The 21,394-nt window shown below is 33.3% G+C and overlaps 1 protein-coding gene across 1 annotated transcript in view; it reads right to left on the bottom strand.

Annotated features, from left to right (window-relative positions):
- Positions 1 to 21,394, bottom strand: part of LOC149800843 (uncharacterized) — a 103,239-nt gene that overhangs the window by 5,271 nt on the left and 76,574 nt on the right. Inside the window, exons 10-13 of the mRNA XM_089954855.1 lie at positions 21,184 to 21,272; positions 15,094 to 15,152; positions 5,861 to 5,952; positions 2,987 to 3,035 (exon numbers count right to left, since the gene is read on the bottom strand). Of these exons, the coding sequence (XP_089810981.1) occupies positions 2,987 to 3,035; positions 5,861 to 5,952; positions 15,094 to 15,152; positions 21,184 to 21,272 (289 nt within the window). The remainder of the gene's footprint in view (positions 1 to 2,986; positions 3,036 to 5,860; positions 5,953 to 15,093; positions 15,153 to 21,183; positions 21,273 to 21,394) is intronic.

The raw sequence follows: 21,394 nt of genomic DNA, 5'->3' as shown, positions 1-21,394 counted from the left end.
TGATGAATAATAACAATTAACAAATTATACTATGCAAGTCATATAATTTTCAGTCTGAGAAAAAATAACTTTCTGGAAATGAAGTATAACATGAGGCCCAAGTGGGCCTGAGATTATGGTACTCACCTATAAATATCTAACTGAAAGGCCAATAAATATTGGTCAGTTTGATACTCTCAACCATATAGAAGTTTTTATACACTTCATATTACTGGTCACAGAAGAGCATATGTGATGCCTTTCATCCATCACCTGTCCATCATCTTGTGTCTGACATAAGGTGTCTGCCTGTCATCATGTGTCTGACAGGCATCTGTTAGCACAAGTTTCTTAGTGGGAGGACTGCAACAAAACTTAACAAACACACTCATCCCAAGGTCTAGTTGGACCTGTATGAAAATGGTACCCCTCAAATATCAAGTATGGTCACCGCAGCAGCTACCTTAAAATTCTTGTATACTTGAAAGTGGTGCTAATTAGATCTTCAAAATGGCTGCCAAATCTTTTTATTACTATTTCTCCTAGCTACATAGGGTTGTCACCAAAAGACATCTTTTCCTAACTGGTTGGTACTCGATGAAAATGATTCCGATCTGACAAACAATATAACTAGCATGGAGTCAGTCAGACTTTTAACATAAGAGTCTTGATGGCCATCCTGATGTCCCAAGTAGAGATGGCAATACTGACATGTAGTTTTCACTAAAACACATCTCGCTGTATGTAACTAGTCCTAAATGCAAAATTATGTCAATGTGACCTCCAAACTTTTGATAAAATTGTTGTGCAGTGCTTATGGGAAAGACTAGTCTTCATGAAACTATTAGCACAAGTGTGTTATTACTACTCCTCCTACACTACTTCACGGATTGTTACCAAAATTTAAAGATAAATTCATCTCAAGGTATAGTTGTATCTAAATGAAAATGGTAAGACATCCAATACTGTTATAGCAACTAATTTGATGACCATCTTGAAAATCTTGTAGCTCCTCTTCCTGAATGGATGTTATTATCAACATGGGGTTTTCAATGAAAGATTAAATATCATTTCCTAAATTTAAAAAATCTGACCTCCAATACGGCTGCCATCAATAAAAATAGTGCTTATCTGATCTCCAATTTGGCTGCCATCGCTACTCTTCCTGGTGGATGGTCATGCTGACAATATGATTTTTTTACCAAAAGAATTCTTATTCTGTCTAATGCACTTTTGAAAATGAAAGACTCTTAAAACAGTTAAACAGTCAGAATAGAAGAAAATATTCCAAAGCAGATTATATTTATTGGACATCATGTCATAATGATTTGGGAGATGATTGCCATCAACACTTGAAATTAATGAAACAAAGAAACAAAATAAAATGAACCCCAAGATTATGTTTTGAAATCTGGCAAGAAGCCCTTGAGCTTCATCTGGTTTAGAACTGCAGTTTGTGAAACTGTACTGAAGGTAATTAAGTCCTAAGTATAATTTACTTTTAATTCAAAATATTAACTGTCTTCACTGCTTTAGTCTCAGATCACACTTCATAACATTTTTAATGCACATTTCTATGTATACAGTATCAGTACATGGAATTTTGTTATACCTTGCTGAAAATTCATCTAATTTAAGTAACAATTTTGACTTCCTTATTTAAGGTCATGCAAGGTTTGGCTGGTAGAGCAAACAGTCCTTTCTTGAAGGACTTGTGTTCTATTTCTAGTAACTGTAGATTGATGGCAGATTTAAATCATTTGTGACACTTAAAAGACCTTTATGACAGAGTGCTTAATGTCAAACTTGCTCAAATTCTGAAATGCAGTTTTTGTAAGAAATTGTTTGAAGATTTTTTTTCTCTACATTTAGTAATGTTGGTCATATTCAATTGCATATTGGCACCATTTATATAAATTTGAAAGGCCTTTATGAAAAAATGATTTCCATCAAATTTGATCAAATTATTCTTGTCTGTTTTTGAGAAAGATAGTCTTTTAAAGATTTTTGTTTTTAGTAATAGTGGCCATATTTGATGGCAGATAGGCATCATTTTGTACAAATTGGGATGGCCTTTGTGTCAGAATGCATTCTCAAATTATGCCTTCTCTAAGATATGGTCAAATTCTTTACCACAGTTTAAAAAAAAAAAAAAGTCATTTAAATGTTTTCCTTTTTATTAATGGCATCCATATTTGACAGCAGATCAACATCATCTGTATCAAACACCTTTATACCAGGATGCTGTTTGTAAAATTTGTTCAAATTTGGTTGAGTGTCTTTTTTATTATAAAGTTTATGGGTTTATCTAATTTTAGTAATGGTGACCATAACTGATAGCAAATCTGCATCATCTGCACAAACTTTATAGGTCTTCATGCCAAAATGCTTTCTGTCAAATTTCATTAAATTCTGTTCAATGGTTTTGGGGAAGTCATGTTTAGGTATAAATATTTGTTGGTAATCATGGCCATATTTGATGACTAATTGGCATCATCTATACATACCTGAAAGGTTTTCATGCAAGGATATTCTGTGACAAGCTTGGATGAAACTGATCCAGTGGTATTTGAGAAGAAGTTAAAAATAGCAATTGCCAATGGAGAATGGACAATGCAAAAGAACCATACCGTGAGTTCACTTGTTCTAAAAGCCATTTGAACTCCAAAATAAATGGAGCCTGATCAAGCAGTCAGAAAATTAACACATGAAATCACCAAAGTTTTAGTTTAATCAACTGAACCCTGATCATGCAGTCAGTTTTACAGTTTAATCAAGTATATCTTGATTTGATACTTGAGTCTGAAAAAACATTTAATATTACTGAAATTTACAACTTCTCAATTTCTTTCTAACCATTGCCTTTAAAAAGTTGCATCTCTCTTGCTGTTCTTCTGAAATACTTGGAAATTCTCTGATAACAGAACACTCACAAGTGAATGAGTATATCAAAGTAAACTAGGATATGAGAGTCAATAACACTTTATGTAAATAAAGCATGTTATACCTTCTTTTGAGTTGGCTGGAAATCCAAGATTATCTACAATATCTTGAAGCTGGAATGAAACAGTAAAATTTACTACATACTGTCACAATTCAGGTCCAGACTACATACAGTCTGATCTACCATTGCATAATGTGCCAGCAGATCAGGGTCTATTTTGTTTGTTTTACTGATCAGTCATAAAAGACTGCACTGACCCAGATCAGATGGTGCATTATGTGATGGCAGATCTTGGTACAAGCTGTTTCCTTTCTGTTCATATGCAAATACAGTATATACATGCTAACAAGTTGTGTCCAACTGTAAACAACATTAACCCTGATCTGCCATCATATAATGCACTGCAAAATCAGGGTCTATGTTGTTTATTCCTTACTGCTCCTAACAAACTGCATAAACCTAGATCTGCCAGCACATGAAATGATGGTAGATCAGTGTCTGTGCAGTTTGCATTTGAACTCTGTAAGTGAGAATATACTGTATATTTGGTGAATTATAAACTAAACTCCAAATTATTTTAATAACCAGTATCTTACAATTCTCTTCTGGTAATTTCAAGGTGAATACATGAACATAATATAATTTTTTTTTAAAAATTCATCAAAATATTCCCTACCATCCACAACCTAATAACTCATAAGCTTTATGCAAGCTTATTTCCACTGCATTCTAACAACAAAGGTGCACTACAAAGTTGCCTCCCTTATGACATACATACCACCTTGCAATTTCATATCATCATCATGATGTAATTTATAGCGAGTCAAAAATGGATGCTTAATTGATTCATTGCCAAGCTAAAACTGGTTAGAATAATGATGATCTAATAAAGAAAGGAAAATGTTTTATTAGCAGCATGAGGTTGATCAATATAACAATTATTAATATTAAAGATTCCACAAGTTTTATGAGGCAAAATCTGCCAAATATAGTATAAAAAATTCTGCAACTGTAGAAAAACTCTTTAGTCTGGTCACACAGTTATTTCCAAAACTACTGACTCTGACCCAGAATCATTACATATTTTTGTACAAGAAAATTTTTTAAAAAATTGAATTAAAAAAGTATGCCAACATTAAAGCAGGAATCATGGAATTTTTTAAAATTTTCTAAACATAAGCTGCCATAAAACTAATGAAATTTTTTAAAGAAGGTGAGAACTTTACATTATGGTACCTATTTTTTCTCTTTATAAGTCAGGAGTTTAGATGTTATGTTCAAGAAATTTAGTGACATTAACGTACTGATAAAATTAGAGCTCCTTGGATTGACCGATGCCCTATATTAAGGTCCTTATAAAATTAGAGCTCCTTGGAGGGACCGATGCTCTATATTAAGGTCCTGATAAAATTAGAGCTCCTTGGAGGGGCCATAGCCCTATATTAAAGCCCTGATAAAATTAGAGCTCCTTGGAGGGACCGATGCCCTATTATTCAAAATGAAGCAGGTATTCAAGATGAGACTGTTCTTCTTTCTAACTGATGATCACTGAAACCAAATCTATTTTAATTAAACAGTCCTGATAGCTTAAATGATATTATCAAAAGATGTCTGTCACTTTCATCATCTCGGTTATTTTAACATGCTCTGAAAGAGAAATTTTAGATGGGCACATGTTCATGAAGGAAACCTTTAAGAATCTCAAAGAAGTTATGTAGATTGTTATTATAAGGACAAGTTATGTAGATTGTTATTATAAGGACAAGTTATGGAGATTGTTATTATAAGGACAAGTTATGGAGATTGTTATTATAAAGACAAGTTATGTAGATTGTTATTATAAGGACAAGTTATGTAGATTGTTATTATGAGGACAAGTTATGTAGATTGTTATTATAAGGACAAGTTATGTAGATTGTTATTATGAGGACAAGTTATGGAGATTGTTATTATAAAGACAAGTTATGTAGATTGTTATTATAAGGACAAGTTATGTAGTTGTTATTATGAGGACAAGTTATGTAGATTGTTATTATAAGGACAAGTTATGTAGATTGTTATTATGAGGACAAGTTATGGAGATTGTTATTATGAGGACAAGTTATGGAGATTGTTATTATAAGGACAAGTTATGGAGATTGTTATTATGAGGACAAGTTATGTAGATTGTTATTATAAGGACAAGTTATGTAGATTGTTATTATGAGGACAAGTTATGGAGATTGTTATTATAAGGACATGTTATGTAGATTGTTATTATGAGGACAAGTTATGGAGATTGTTATTATAAGGACAAGTTATGGAGACTGTTATTATAAGGACAAGTTATGGAGATTGTTATTATAAGGACAAGTTATTGTTCAGCATGCTAAGTATATTAAAGACATGTAACAAAGACTGAGGAGACTTACGGTGATTATCCCAAAAGTACAATGTTCAGCTTGGTAAGTATAATTTACTGTGTCCCTTGAATGATTCAACTTTGTCTCAAAGAAAATTCCCATGTATTTTCAGATTTTGTTAACATTTGTTAACATAAATACATTCTTGCTGCATGTAGGAAAACCTTTCTCAAATAAAACATCACCAAGCCTGATTTTTACCAACAAAACTTAATCTTAGACTTAAATTTTAAGTTCAAAAACTAGCAATCTCTATGGCTGCAATTTAAGTCATATTTAAAAATGACTAATCACATGACTTAAGTCTAGACTTACAACATGCTGGTGAAATCAAGGCATATTTGGATTGAACTGTCTAAAAATACCTGTAGGAACAAAGTAATTCCTATTGGCACATTTATGTAAAAAAAATCAGAAGACCGTTACACATAATGGACACTTGAACACAGAGTAAAAAACAAAGGTGACAGAGATGAAGAATGAAAAAAAAGGAAAAAGAAACTGAAGCCAAATCATTAAGTGTGTCACAAGGTACCTGAGCTGCGTTGTCTTTGAATTTGGTGAGAAAATCTCTAAGAGCTTCCTCTGATGCTGAGCTGTTAAGCTGCATGTAAGCTTCCAGAATGTCTGAATGGACAGAAAACAAAAAATCTCCACTGCCAGTAAAAACATAGCTATTAGTAATGGATGTATAATTGAGGGCGTTGTTCAGTACAATTACTAATTAGGGGCAATAACTCCTCTAAATGACAACATGGACTGTTGGAAATCCAACTTGTTCATGGTCATATCAACATAAAAAAAGAATGATAAATTTAGCTGAAATCAAACATTTCTAAGTAAAAAGTTATGGTGTTGGAATCAAAGTAATAAGGACAGTTAACCTGGGGTCATAATTCATAATGATGTGGACTCATCAATATCAAACTCCACATGAAATCTGGTTTACTGCCAATAAAGCTTAGTAAAGTTATCCTGCAGAAACCAAATCAGAGGGAAGGGCAATTAGGAAACACAAATCCTGTAAATAAAAGCATGGAATCCTGTAAATGAAAACCATGCAAGATCTTATCAATATTAAGTAGCATGCTAAATCTGGTTGAAAATCAACAAACTTTGGTAAAGTTATGCTGTGGAAATCAGATTGAGAAGAAAGACCTTTCAGGGACCATAACTCCAGAAAAAGATGATGTGGAATGCTAAAAATATAATCTAATCATGGTTTCATCAATATTAAAGATCTAAAGCTATGCTGTGTAAATCAAAGTAAAGAATATGTTGTAAGTCTATTAAATGATATCACAGAAGACTAAAAAACAGAACAATTCCACAATATAAATCTACATGCCAAATTTGGATGAAATTTAAACATTCCCAGTACAGTTTTGCTGCAGATATCAGGAGGTAGAGCAAACAAGGACTAAAGTCTCTGCTTCAAGGTCTCTTTAATATTAAGTGCAGAGCAAATTTGGTTAAAATCCAACAATAACTACTTAAAGTTATATTATGGACGTTATTGATGGGTGGACAGATGGATGTAATTACTATAGGGCTCCAGTGACTTTTTCAGCAGGGCCATAATAAGGAAAAGTCTGTCTTAAATACTGTCTGGCAAAACAAGTCCAACATGATTATGTCATTCTAAATGTGCAGTATAATTATAGCACATCAGGACTTAGAAATGTGCTATTGTTTTTATTGGAAGGTTGGTGCTTTCTGCACTGGAACTCGAGAAGAATGTTTTTGAATCCAGAAATGTCCTCATGAATCAACCATTTAGTAGATGGATGGATAGGTTGGTTGAGAGACAGGTAAACAAACAAATGAATGAACGAATGAACAAACGAACAAATGAATGAACAAACAAACATACATACATACATACATACATACATACATACATACATACATACATACACACACATGTATGCAAGTATCCAAACAGACACAAAGGCTGGTAGATAGGAATGTTGATAAATAAGATAATAAATAATAATAAAAAATTAGAGAGACAGATAAATACAGCTCTTGAACCCTTATCATTCTATAACTAGGGTATAATGCTGTAAAACGGGTATAATGCTGTAAATGAGGTATAATGCCATAATGGGGGTATAATCCTGTAAGTGGGTATGATGCCATAATGGGAGGTATAATGCTGTAAAAGGGGTATAATGCTGTAAATGAGGTATAATGCTGTAAATGAGGTATAATGCTGTAAATGAGGTATAATGCTGTAAAAGGGGTATAATGCTGTAAATGAGGTATAATGCTGTAAAAGGGGTATAATGCTGTAAATGAGGTATAATGCTATAAATGAGGTATAATGCCATAATGGGGGTATAATCCTGTAAATGAGGTATAATGCTGTAAATGAGGTATAATGCCATAATGGGGGTATAATCCTGTAAGTGGGTATGATGTCATAACGGGAGGTATAATGCTGTAACTGGGGTATAATGATGCAAATGGGGTATAATGCTATCACTGGGATATAATTCTGTAAATGGGTCATAATGCTATAGAGGGTTTTACTTCCCTTAGCTCCACTGCGCATGCCCACAAAAAATTTCCAGTTCCAGATAGTTCAGAATTTCACACTGTTTTATAAAGTCAACAAAGGAAGGAACCTTAGCTGTACTTACAGATCATTATGGTTAAATCAATGAATAAATTATATATGTCTGACATCTTTTGTTCATACTAGGAGTATAATTAAAGACATTACATCAGATAATTGGATTCGGTGTCCATGCTTACATTATATCGGAAAATTAAATAATATTTACTGTCCATACTTAAATAATATCAAATAATTAAATTAAATACACTGTCCATATTTATATTATACCAGATAATATAGATTCATTATCCATAACTTCAGATACCTTTGTAGGAACATTTTACTTTACTCTCCGATTTTAAACATTTATTGCACATTTTTGGCTGCATAACTTTAACGAAAACCATCTTAACAATTTGCATTTTTCATAAGTTTATACATCCTTCATTTTCAGTTATTTTCTCAAGTTTAATAGTTTATTTATAACATGAGTTCAATAAGAAAATTATAACACAAGTCTGATACGTCAGCTGATCTGTAATGCTGACTATTTTAAACCAAAAATGTTTTTTTAAAATGGAACACAGTATATTAATGTATTCAGAGGAACTTAACAAAGCAATAATTACATTAGATATCATAAAGAAAAAGGATAAGAATTAATGTAGATGGAATATTTATTCATACTTGGGTGTAAATATCGTATAATATTCAGACTAATTAACATGCCCAATGACATTTTTTGGTCTCATTTTCTTTTTGGAGGAGTTCTCCCATCTTTAAGCAATCATAAAAGTACTTCCTCATATACATATTTTTTCTTGCTATGTCCAGTCAATTATAGCCATGCATTCATTCAGCTTAATATTTAATTATTTACATTCCTCACTGGTTTTCTCAAAACTTGGAACATCAAGTATCGGATGGTGCATGCAATAACTTTAAGCATGATTTTTCTTTGCTTATGCTGACACGTTGACAAGTTTGCTGGGGTCTTTAGACAACATTTCTGATAGCCATCAGCAAATTCATCTGGAACAGGCTTCTTGAAATTAGTTTCATTCAGTTTAACTTTCCTTGCATTAAATATGTAAGTTTAAAAGATTCAATTATTTCACAGATTCCGTCCTATTACTTTGGTTTGCCTTTTAAATCAATATTGATCTACGTGACCGGATGTAAAATTGCAGACAGTATGATTTAGAAAAGAGACTGTTTGTAAGAACATGCTCTTCAAGTCAATAATAAATGGATACAAATATTCATATTTGTTATCTTTATCTATCAGTCACTCATTCTATCTTAGCACCATTGTGTACTCGTTTTCAATCACAAGTATGTTTATGTAATATAAGTATGCGAAAACACATTCATTCAAGCATATATATACCCATGCACTAGATGAAATGAGACAGACAGACAGACACTGACAGACAGACAGACATACTGGCAGATAGGTGAGAACCACAAATGTCCTATACATGCATAGTGTCTAACATCGATATTTGTCCAAATTGTATAATCTAAAAATTGCAACCGTTCAAGGAAACAAAATTAAAATAATCATCAAGGAGACTTGTACATGCACCATTCTGTTCAAGCATGAATGACATTTGTGCATTTTGAAAAAATATATCCTTTCTAGATATAACTCAAGTTATTTCATGAAAAATATAATGAACATTAACAGAAATGCAACAGACTAAATCAATAATAAAAGAACCTTGAAAAGTTAGAATTTTTTCTTGTTGTCATTAAACTGCCAGTAACTACAATGATTAAAGCTGTAGTAAAAAATAAACATATTTTCATTATTCTTCAAGCGAGATAAATTGCATTAACAATCTTTTGAATGCAGCAATACACTTTTGCACAATCAAATAATACAAACTAGAGCATGGGGTAGTAATGGAAAGAAAACGAAGTTTTCAAATGGGAACAGTGCAAGTTAGTGAAAAATATAAAAGATGTAAAAACAATTGATCAAATATTGATAGAATTTCTTTTTAAGATAGTGAGATATCGATCTTGCTTGCGGAATGTGAGCGGTCTGTCACATTTTCTTGATCTACATCTGCCATCTTTATTGACTGAACTATCTGGAAGTCGGTTGCACTGAGACACCCTCTGGTGTTTTCAAGGGGAGATAATAACTGTAAAATGGTCTATAGCTAAGGTATGATGTCATAATGGAATTATAATGCTGTAAATGGAGTATACTGCTATAGATGAGGTATGATGTCAGAATGGAGTTATAATGCTGTAAATGGGGTATAATGCTGTAAATGGGTTATAATGCTATAGATGAGGTAAGATGTCATAATGGAGTTATAATGCTGTAAATGGGGTATAATGCTATAGATGAGGTATGATGTCATAATGGAGTTATAATGCTGTAAATGGTCTATAATGCTGTAAATGGTGTATAATGCTATAGATGAAGTATGATGATGTAATGGGGGTATAATTCTATAACTGGGGTATAATGCTGTAAATGGGGTATAATGCTGTAATGGGGGAATAATTCTGTAAATGGGGTAAAATGCTATAGATGAGGTATGATGTAATGGAGGCATAATGCTGTAAATGACAAATGATGTAATAATGGGGGTATAATGCTGTAAATAGGGTATAATGATGTAACTGGGGTATGATGCTGTAATGGGTATATAATGCTTTAACTGGGGTATAATGATGTAACAGGTATAATGCTATCATTGGGGTATAATGCTGTAACAGGGGTATAATTATATACTGGGGGTATAATTATGTAACTGAGGTATAATGGTGTAATGGGGTATAATGCTGTAAGTGGGGCATAATGTTGTAACTGGGGAATAATGATATAACTGGGGTATAATGCTGTAACAGGGGTATAATGATGTAACTAGGGTACAGTATAATGCTACAGATGAGGTATGATGTCATAATGGGGTATAATGCTGTAACTGGGGTATAATGATATAACAGGTATAATGCTATCATGATGATGTAATGGGGGTATAATGATGTAACTGGGGTATACTGATGTATACTGATGTAACTGAGGTATAATGCTGTAACAGGGGTATAATGAAGTAACTGCGATACATAACTGCTGACAGCATTATAAATAATTAGATGTATACAAATAAAGATATTAAGAAGCTTTGAATTGTTTTCTTAAATCCAAAATCATCACAAGTTTGGAATAGGCTACATTTAAAGGTAATTTTAAAAAATACAGATTAATGTTCATCTGTTATTTAATTCTGACTTGTGTCAGTGAAGCACCTTTACTATTGAAACAAACTTGGAAAAAATCCATCTGTTTCTTTACTTTAAAAATTACACTAACAGTCTAAAAAGGATACAAGCAAAGATCACGTTCACATCTCATAAAGTTCAGACGACATAACTAATATCTTTCTAAGATTACCTCAGTGAAAATTCTCATTCATATTTAGGCACCTTGTGTCACTGAGATGCTGAACTAAGTTGACTCTACTATAAAATCAAGAGGCCAAAGTGAGTCTGATTGATATTGCTCACTTGGCTTACATAACAGTGGACCATTTTACTAAGCAGATTTGTGCCATGTAGTAAGAACACAACCTATGTAAACTATCTCCCAAACCTTATGTTATGTTGATTTTATCTATTCCACAAAAAATATATCATTGAAAATTTATTAAAAAGATGACTGCATAATTAATATACACATTATCTAGCTGATACATTAGACATCCAATATATTGATAATATAAATCCATTTACCAAGTCATCCAAGGTCCTGATAATATAAATCCATTTACAAAGTCATCCAATATATTGATAATATAAATCCATTTACCAAGTCATTCAATATATTGATAATATAAATCCATTTACCAAGTCATCCAATATATTGATAATATAAATCCATTTACCAAGTCATCCTCATCCTGATAATATAAATCCATTTACCATGTTGTCTGGAAAATGCCTGAGAAATATGTTCTCTAGATTTAGTGACTAACTAAAAAAAGATCAGCCAATCAGATGCAAGGTATCTCATTCATAGCTGCAGATCTCACATTTTACAAGCCTCTCTATGATCACAATAATATAAGCATTTTGAGCTCTAAAGGATGACTAGTCATTTCATAAACAGTGAAGTATTATGAGCCCTAAAGGATGACTAGTCATTTTATAAACAGTGAAGCGTTATGAGCCCTAAAGGATGGACTAGTCATTTTATAAACAGTGAAGCATTATGAGCCATAAAGGCTGGACTTGTCATTGAGTCCTAAAGGATGGACTGGTCATTTTATAAACAGTGAAGCATTATTAGCCATAAAGGCTAGACTTATTGAGTCCTAAAGGATGAACTGGTCATTTTATAAACAGTGAAGCATTATGAGCCCTAAAGGATGGACTAGTCTTTTTATAAACAGTGAAGCATTATTAGCCCTAAAGGATGGACTAGTCATTTTATAAACAGTGAAGCATTATGAGCCATAAAGGATGGACTAGTTATTTTATAAACAGTGAAGGATTATGAGCCATAAAGGATGGACTAGTCATTTTATAAACAGTAAAGCATTATGAGCCATAAAGGATGGACTAGTCATTTTATAAACAGTGAAGGATTATGAGCCATAAAGGATGGACTAGTCATTTTATAAACAGTAAAGCATTATGAGCCATAAAGGATGGACTAGTCATTTTATAAACAGTGAAGTATTATGAGCCCTAAAGGATGGACTAGTCATTTTATAAACAGTGAACGATTATGAGCCATAAAGGATGGACTAGTCCGTTTATTAACAGTGAAGTATTATGAGCCCTAAAGGATGGACTAGTCATTTTATAAACAGTGAAGTATTATGAGCCCTAAAGGATGGACTAGTCTTTTTATAAACAGTAAAGCATTATGAGCCATAAAGGATGGACTAGTCCGTTTATTAACAGTGAAGTATTATGAGCCCTAAAGGATGGACTAGTCCGTTGATTAACAGTGAAGTATTATTAGCCCTAAAGGATGGACTAGTCATTTTATAAACAGTGAAGTATTAAGAGCCATAAAGGCTAGACTTATTGAGTCCTAAAGGATGGACTGGTCATTTTATAAACAGTGAAGCATTATGAGCCCTAAAGGATGGACTAGTCTTTTTATAAACAGTGAAGAATTATTAGCCCTAAAGGATGGACTAGTCATTTTATAAACAGTGAAGCATTATGAGCCCTAAAGGATGGACTAGTCATTTTATAAACAGTGAAGGATTATGAGCCATAAAGGATGGACTAGTCATTTTATAAACAGTGAAGTATTATGAGCCCTAAAGGATGGACTGGTCATTTTATAAACAGTAAAGTATTATGAGCCATAAAGGATGGACTAGTCTTTTTATAAACAGTAAAGCATTATGAGCCCTAAAGGATGGACTAGTCATTTTATAAACAGTGAAGTATTATGAGCCCTAAAGGATGGACTAGTCTTTTTATAAACAGTAAAGCATTATGAGCCATAAAGGATGGACTAGTCATTTAATAAACAGTAAAGCATTTTGAGCCATAAAGGATGGACTAGTCATTTTACAAACAGTAAAGCATTATGAGCCCTAAAGGATGGACTAGTCATTTTATAAACAGTGAACGATTATGAGCCATAAAGGATGGACTAGTCATTTTATAAACAGTGAAGCATTATGAGCCCTAAAGGATGGACTAGTCATTTTATAAACAGTGAAGCATTATGAGCCCTTAATGGATGGACTAGTCATTTTATAAACAGTGAAGCATTATGAGCCTTAAAGGATGGACTAGTCATTTTATAAGCAGTGAAGTATTATGAACCCTAAAGGATGGACAAGTCATTTTATAAACAGTGAAGCATTATGAGCCATAAAGGATGGACTAGTCATTTTATAAACAGTGAAGGATTATGAGCCCTAAAGGATGTACTCGTACTTTTATAAACAGTGAAGTACTATGAGCCCTAAAGGATGGACTAGTCATTTTATAAACAGTGAAGCGTTATGAGCCCTAAAGGATGGACTAGTCATTTTATAAACAGTAAAGTATTATGAGCCATAAAGTATGGACCACATATTTTAAAAAAGTACTATAGATCACAAAAGATAGATGGTATTTTATCAAGAGTGAAATATTATGTGCCATAATGGGCTGACTATGAAATCTGTAATACTGTCAATGTATTTATTTTTGTGGGCATCATTTCTTTTAGAGAGGTGCAAGAAATACAGTTTTATTGTTTTTTTTAATTTGGTGGAGATGCATCTGAATTGTGTGGGTTGTATGGCAAAAGCACTTCCTGTTGAGTAGTTCAATTTGTCATTAGTAAGAGATGGATGGCAAAAGCATTTCATGTCAATTAGTTCAATTTGCTATCAGTATGAAACAGATGGTAAAAGCATTTCATGTCCATTAGTTCAATCTGTCATTAGTATGAGATGGATGGCAAAAGCGTTTCATGTTGGTTAGTTCAATTTGTCATTAGTATTAGATAAATGGCAAAAGCATTTCATGTCGATAGTTTAACTTGTTATTAGTATGAGATGGATGGCAAATGCATTTCATGTCGATTAGTTCAATCTATTATTAGTATGACAGAGATGGCAAAAGCTTTCCATGTTGATTGATTCAATTTGTCATTAGCATAAGAAGATGGCAAAAACATTTCATGATGTGTGTTCAATTTGTGGCTTGCAGCATGAAACCATGAAACCAAGAAAATGTCAGATTTGTAAACAAAAAGAACTCACAGTGCAGCAGATGCAAGAAACAAATGGAATATATTCAGGTGGTTGTATACATGTGCTCCTATACATACACGTATTACCAATATCACTAAATCTAGAAAGGCTCAAGATGGTCAATAAGCAGTTCTGTTCCACTGACATGACAATATAAATATTTGATTCTGTTCCTGATATGGTTTCGAAAATGTTGTTAGTGATTTACGTTTGTGCGGGGTAAGTGAGTACCTAACATACAGTGTTAAATTAACTGTACAAAGTAGGTCACTGTGAACCAGTTTTGGCATATGACACATCATTATTCCAGGATGCAACTTCAATGTAATTCTGGTGGCAACTGGTGAAAAGTTACTGAAACAACAGCCTGCACACAAGCTCAAAGCATTTTTTTATTTTATAAGACACAGAAAGTAGATCAGTGAGTCAATTTTTTTATCTGGATAATAATGATTGTTGTCTTCGTACCTTTTAAAGGTCTGACTATGGTTTCATTTGTAGAATCTTCAAACCTAGAATACCCTTCTCTGGAAAACAGAAAACAAATCATTTACAACCAGCAATGTCACATGCAATGTAATATACTGTACAGCAGGAAGTCATTTATATCTTGCAGTCACACATTTCTGAGCACAATATTAGCATTCATATTTTGTATCTAGTCACCCATATTTGTATTGTTAAATGTTAAGTGAAGAAACTAGACCTGTATTTTCCTTACCTCTATAATCAACTTATTATTGTTAAGTTTAAAAACTGTATGTGGAAAATGTCATGTGGTTGAAGCTTATTATTAAAAAGCACACATGCACAGTATCAAAACCTATTCTCATTATGTGTGTGTGTGTGTGTGTGTGTGTGTGTGTGTGTGTGTGTGTGTGCATATTACTGGAGTTAGCTCCCTTTAGTTATGCTGTGAGCGCTTCACTTTGAAGGTGCATTATTTCTCTCAAAACAACCATACTAAGGTTGCACTCTACAGTTTCATATTTTGCATAAGGTTACAATTTTAAAGAAAAAGAATTACCCTGGGTTTCCTCACTGGTTATTACATTGAAAGATAAACATGTGCCGCATATCGATATGATTCAAGATATGCAGCCTGCGATATAATACATATCGATATGATTCAAGATATGCAGCCTGTGATATAATACATATCGATATGATTCAAGATATGCAGCCTGCGATATAATACATATCGATATGATTCAAGATATGCAGCCTGCAATATAATACATATCGATATGATTCAAGATATGCAGCCAGCGATATAATACATATCGATACAAGTGATGGTCTTTCCATCTTTGAAAGGTAGTTGATGCCCTTTTATGTATGTTGACATAATGGTGGTATCTCCAGTATGCAGATTAAAGATAGAGATAAAATTATCATATATTTATATGCAATTCTCATCAATGACAAGAAAACAAAAATACCTTCAAACTGATTACTTGTTTGTTGTCAGTGAGTTTTATTCAGCATTTTAGGCTATTTAATGGTGGCTCCATTTAACTCACTTCAGCCACCAGGTCCTTTATTTTGCTCTGCATGAATGCTTTGAAAACATCACCAATTTCATGTCGGCTTAAACTCTGACGACATTACGATGTTATCTTTAAAACAGAAGAAATAAAGCAATTTCATTGTGCCAAGAAAGCCTCATCTAGAACAAATCTAGGCATGGGAATGAGGATGAATACTAACAAAATCTATCACACTGTACTTCCTGCACATGAAAAAGACTACTTTGGCCACAGGTACTTGTATTTATTAGTGAAGAAGGAAAACTACTGACAACACCCACTACTATTATTTTTTTAAACTTTTATACAAGGTGAAAAACTTCAGCTGTTTGAAATCTGCCCCCTTGCTGATTTTGTGGCAATTTTATTTATTCCATCAGCACATTCTTTCATTAGTTAAATATCTCTGCATAAAAAGAGAAATTCCAAATTTGTTCCCCATGTACAATTTAATGAGAGAGGCTGCCAGGATTTTATTTTAAGAGGGACTTCGCCCTTTGTCACCAAAAGAAAGGGAGAGTAGAAAAGAAGGAGGGGGCAGGAGGAAACAGTCATGGTTCAATATTTATCTAACACTTCAATACTCCACGTTTTTAGAGCTCTACTGAAATCAAAATCTTTAAAAATGTCACCTCTAGTTGTATAAGTAATAATCTGTTGATCATTTTTAAGTCTATTCCTTATCTGTGTATGAATATTTTTCTGTGCTTCCTTCTGACGGGACATATGCATAGCTAGTTTTGTCAGCCTGAAGATGTTGGGAAACTGATCTTTGTGGCTTTATTTAGAAATTTCTAGACTTTTCTAGAGCTCAAAGATATTATCTTTTGGATACATCTGCTCCAAATAGGATTTTTCACTAATGCAAATCTACTTCTTGAATCAGTAGTTTAATGCCTACTATGCCAGATTTCTCATTAGTTCCATAATGCTGTATTAAGGTTTTTAGTCAATCAATGCCATAGTCAGCTTATGCAGACAGAGGTAGTCAAACAAATATCTTTACTTCTTAATTTTGTTTTGTTTTTCATTCTACTTTTAAATTGTCTGTACTTTCATTAGGCTCAGTATTCTGGCCTTTCTACATCTAATTTCTAAATACTGCTGAAAGGGAGACTGACCATCATGCCCTCTTTCTACATCTAATTTCTAAATACTGCTGAAAGGGAGACTGACCATCATGCCCTCTTTCTACATCTAATTTCTAAATAATGCTGAAAGGGAGACTGACCATCATGCCCTCTTTCTACATCTAATTTATAAATAATGCTGAAAGGGAGACTGACCATCATGCCCTCTTCTACATCTAATTTCTAAATAATGCTGAAAGGGAGACTGACCATCATGCCCTCTTTCTACATCTAATTTCTAAATACCACTGAAAGGAGACTGACCATCATGCCCTGTTTTTGTCCATCCAACATGTACATCTGACTTGTATTTAACACCATTTTCAGACTCAAAATCATTCACTGGTATCTCCATTAACAATTTTCCAGCTGCAATAATCCAATATACTTCATAACTTGAAATATTATTGTCATCATCACTATTACCAGCCAGTATTTGATGAATGAAAACAATGAACCATGCTGGGAATCAGACATTTTGGGTTTTCTAGGTGGCCTGTATTTTATACATGCATTTGTAAAACTTTCTTCATGTAGGGTTCAATATCTTTGGATATTGTACATTTGGAAATTGTACATGATCTAAGCACACTGCTAACTAAAATGACTGCTCCCTTGTGCTAAAAAAAAAATCAGCCTGAATTATTGTAAAGTATACTATCCACAGCAGCTATTAAAACAGGGAAAATGAAATTTGCCAGACTAGACAATACCAGCTTCTGAAAGTGCAATGAATGAATTACCAAATATATAAAATGTAAAAGAAGTTATCAACTCTTTTTTATACCATTTACCTCTGAAGCTCAGGAAGTGAAAATGACCAGTGGAGCTAGCACTTTTTTAAAAGGTGCACATCTGGAGTAAGGCCAAGCTATATACTCTATAACCCATATTACACCCATCAATCATATACCAAAATAAAGGGAATTAAAGGTTCTTTGAACTATACCTAAGATATACAAGGTCTTTTTTTGAATAGTAAGTATAACTGTGAGGAAAGCTGGGGAAATTATATTTCTTTAAAATTCTAACCATATGCAAAATATGAAACTGTAGAGTGCCACCTTAAGGAATCAGTAGCAATAAAAACATTTTCAAGATGGCCATACTGGATACCCAAGCACTAAACAGTTATTAAAGTCTTTCTGGCAAAACCCCATGTCAATATGACTTTCTATTCAGGAGGAGCATGAAGATTTTTAAGATGGCTGCCATAGTGGCTATATTGGACATCAGATCAGCACCAATTTCATTTCAGACCAAAAGGACGTATTAATAGTTCTTTTCATGACACCTCCATGTTAATTTTCCATTCATTCAGGAGGAAAAGTGATAAAAAGATTTCAAAGATGGCTGCTGCATCAGCCATACTGGATGTCTTATTAGTACCATTTTCAACTTGACATCAAGTCTTCTGGTGAAAACCTCGTGTCTGTCTTTCAGTTCAGAAGAACCAATAAGAAGATTTTCAAGATGGCCATCCTGATGGCCATATATTGGACTTCAGATCAGCACTATTTTCATTTGGGTCAACTAGAAATCATAAGAAGCTTTTTTTAGTGATAACTACACGTTAATATGACCAATCATTCAGGAGGTGAAGCAATAACAAGATTTTCAGTATGGCTGCTGCAGTGGCCACATTTGATGTATGAACATCTCCATTTTCATTTAGGACAAACCAGACAATGGGATGAATGTCTCCGCAAAGATTTATTTTGATAGTCCTAATAGTTTTGGAGGACTAGCAATAAGAAACTTTTGCTAACTAACAGGCAGAAAACTGACAACAATTCATTACCATAAGTTCCATGACCAGTAGAGCTAAAAATTGACAGCCCTTTTTGCCAGGATGTATTCTCTCACATATAGCCAAAACATGTTCAGCAGGAAGTCATTCAAGAGTTTTTCTATAGTTAGTTTTGGTGGTCAAATTTGAAGGCAGATCAGCATCATTTTGTATAATTTTAATAGGTCCTAGTTCCAGGATGCTTTCTGCCTAATTGGGTTGACATAGGTTCAAGTTCCATGATGCTTTCTGTCTAATTTGGTTGAATTAGGTTCTAGTTCCAGGATGCTTCCTGTCTAATTTGGTTGACATAGGTTCAAGTTCCAGGATGCTTTCTGTCTAATTGGGTTGAATGAGGTCCTAGTTCCAGGATGCTTTCTGCCTAATTTGGATGAATTAGGTCCTAGTTCCAGGATGCTTTCTGTCTAATTTGGCTGAATTAGGTCCTAGTTCCAGGATGCTTTCTGTCTAATTTGGTTGAATTAGGTCCTAGTTCCAGGATGCTTCCTGTCTAATTTGGCTGAATTAGGTTCTAGTTCCAGGATGCTTTCTGTCTAATTTGGTTGAATTAGGTCCTAGTTCCAGGATGCTTCCTGTCTAATTTGGCTGAATTAGGTTCTAGTTCCAGGATGCTTTCTGTCTAATTTGGTTGAATTAGGTCCTAGTTCCAGGACGCTTCCTGTCTAATTTGGCTGAATTAGGTTCTAGTTCCAGGATGCTTTCTGTCTAATTTGGTTGAATTAGGTCCTTGTTCCAGGATGCTTTCTGTCTAATTTGGTTGAATTCTGTTAACCACTACCTGAGTCAAATATTTTATATATACAAGTTTGTAAATTTTTCATGATGGTAGCTGATAAAGACAGGTCAGTATCACTTGTGTAAATCTAAAAGATAGCACTAAACAAATTCAGGTAAGATCCATGTGCCTGTATGCATTATATCAAATGAAATTCCACCCACTGCAAAACACTGCAATCAATCCTTATACCTACCATAGGTGGACATATATTCATAACACGTCCACTAATAATCCTGGAAATATTGTGGGATAACATATCTGTATTAAAAGTTTAGCCTACAGCCAATCATACAAAGCTGTTTCCTGCTACCTTAACAGTTTGTTACATCTCAGAAATGTTTGTTTCCTCCTATGCAAGAATTTATGAGCAAACAAACATTTTCTTATTAAAGATCATGAAAATCTAGTGAGAAATAAAGAAAATATTATGGTTTTTTTTACCTCTTAAGGTAGCAGGAAACAGCTTTGCATGATTGGCCATAAGCTAAACTTTTAATACTGGATATGTTATCCCATAATAATTACATACATCAAGTATTAAAATTTATCCCATGGACATCATATAAAACTGACCAGTGCTATCAATGGGCTTTATACCAAGATCCTGGTTCAAGTCTTTTCAGTGTCTTTTTATAAATCATATAATAATGTTTCATTTTTAACAATGTTGGCCATAATGATGGAAAATTGGTATCATTTCTAAAAAGTTTAAAAGATGCCATGCCAGGATGATTTCTAGCAAATATCATCAACCTCCATTCAAAGAGAATTTTTTAAATGCTTTTTCTAGTTTTAGTAATGCTAGCTATATTTGATGGCAGACTGACATCATCCATCCATTTTGAAAGGCCTTCATGCAAGAATACATTTTCAAAATTTGGTTGAAATAGGTCCAGTGATTTAAAATAGAAAGTGTGGATGCATACTGTATATAGGACCATACCATAAGCTCACTTAGCACAGTAATTTAATTTTTATTTTTAAAGCATTTCTTTTACAAAACTAATTTATGTGTCACATGAAAGCTGGTAAATATCCCACGTCACATGAAAGCTGATGAATATCACATATATCCTGTATCACACTGCATGACATGTATTCAATGTCACATAAAAGTTAATAAAGATCATACATACTGTGTATCAAATGTTACATAAAAGCTAATAAATATTCCATATATACCATGTCAGATGAAGGCCAATGAATCTCACATAATCCATATCCCATCTCACATCTCTGATGAATATCTGATATATCCTATGTGCCCTGTCACATGTCTCATGAAAGCTCATTAATATCTCACATACTTACTTTATTGCTTCAAACAGTGACTCAATGTATTGGATCTGCAGGTTATATACTGTCTTGTGAAACTTCAGTTCATCTTTCAATACTGATACCTGATAACACAAAGATCAAATTGATACAACAACATAGTCCTAATGCCTTACAAAGTAAAACACTGTATTAAACGAATGCATAACTAAGCACACACACCTCTTACTTTTGGTCAAAACTTGCA

The sequence above is a fragment of the Sinohyriopsis cumingii genome, chromosome 4 (assembly GCF_028554795.1).
Source record: "Sinohyriopsis cumingii isolate HCF-2022 chromosome 4, ASM2855479v2, whole genome shotgun sequence".
NCBI lineage: Eukaryota > Metazoa > Mollusca > Bivalvia > Unionida > Unionidae > Sinohyriopsis > Sinohyriopsis cumingii.
Note: the sequence above shows the minus strand (reverse complement) of the source record. Positions and strands in the feature narration are given on the sequence as shown.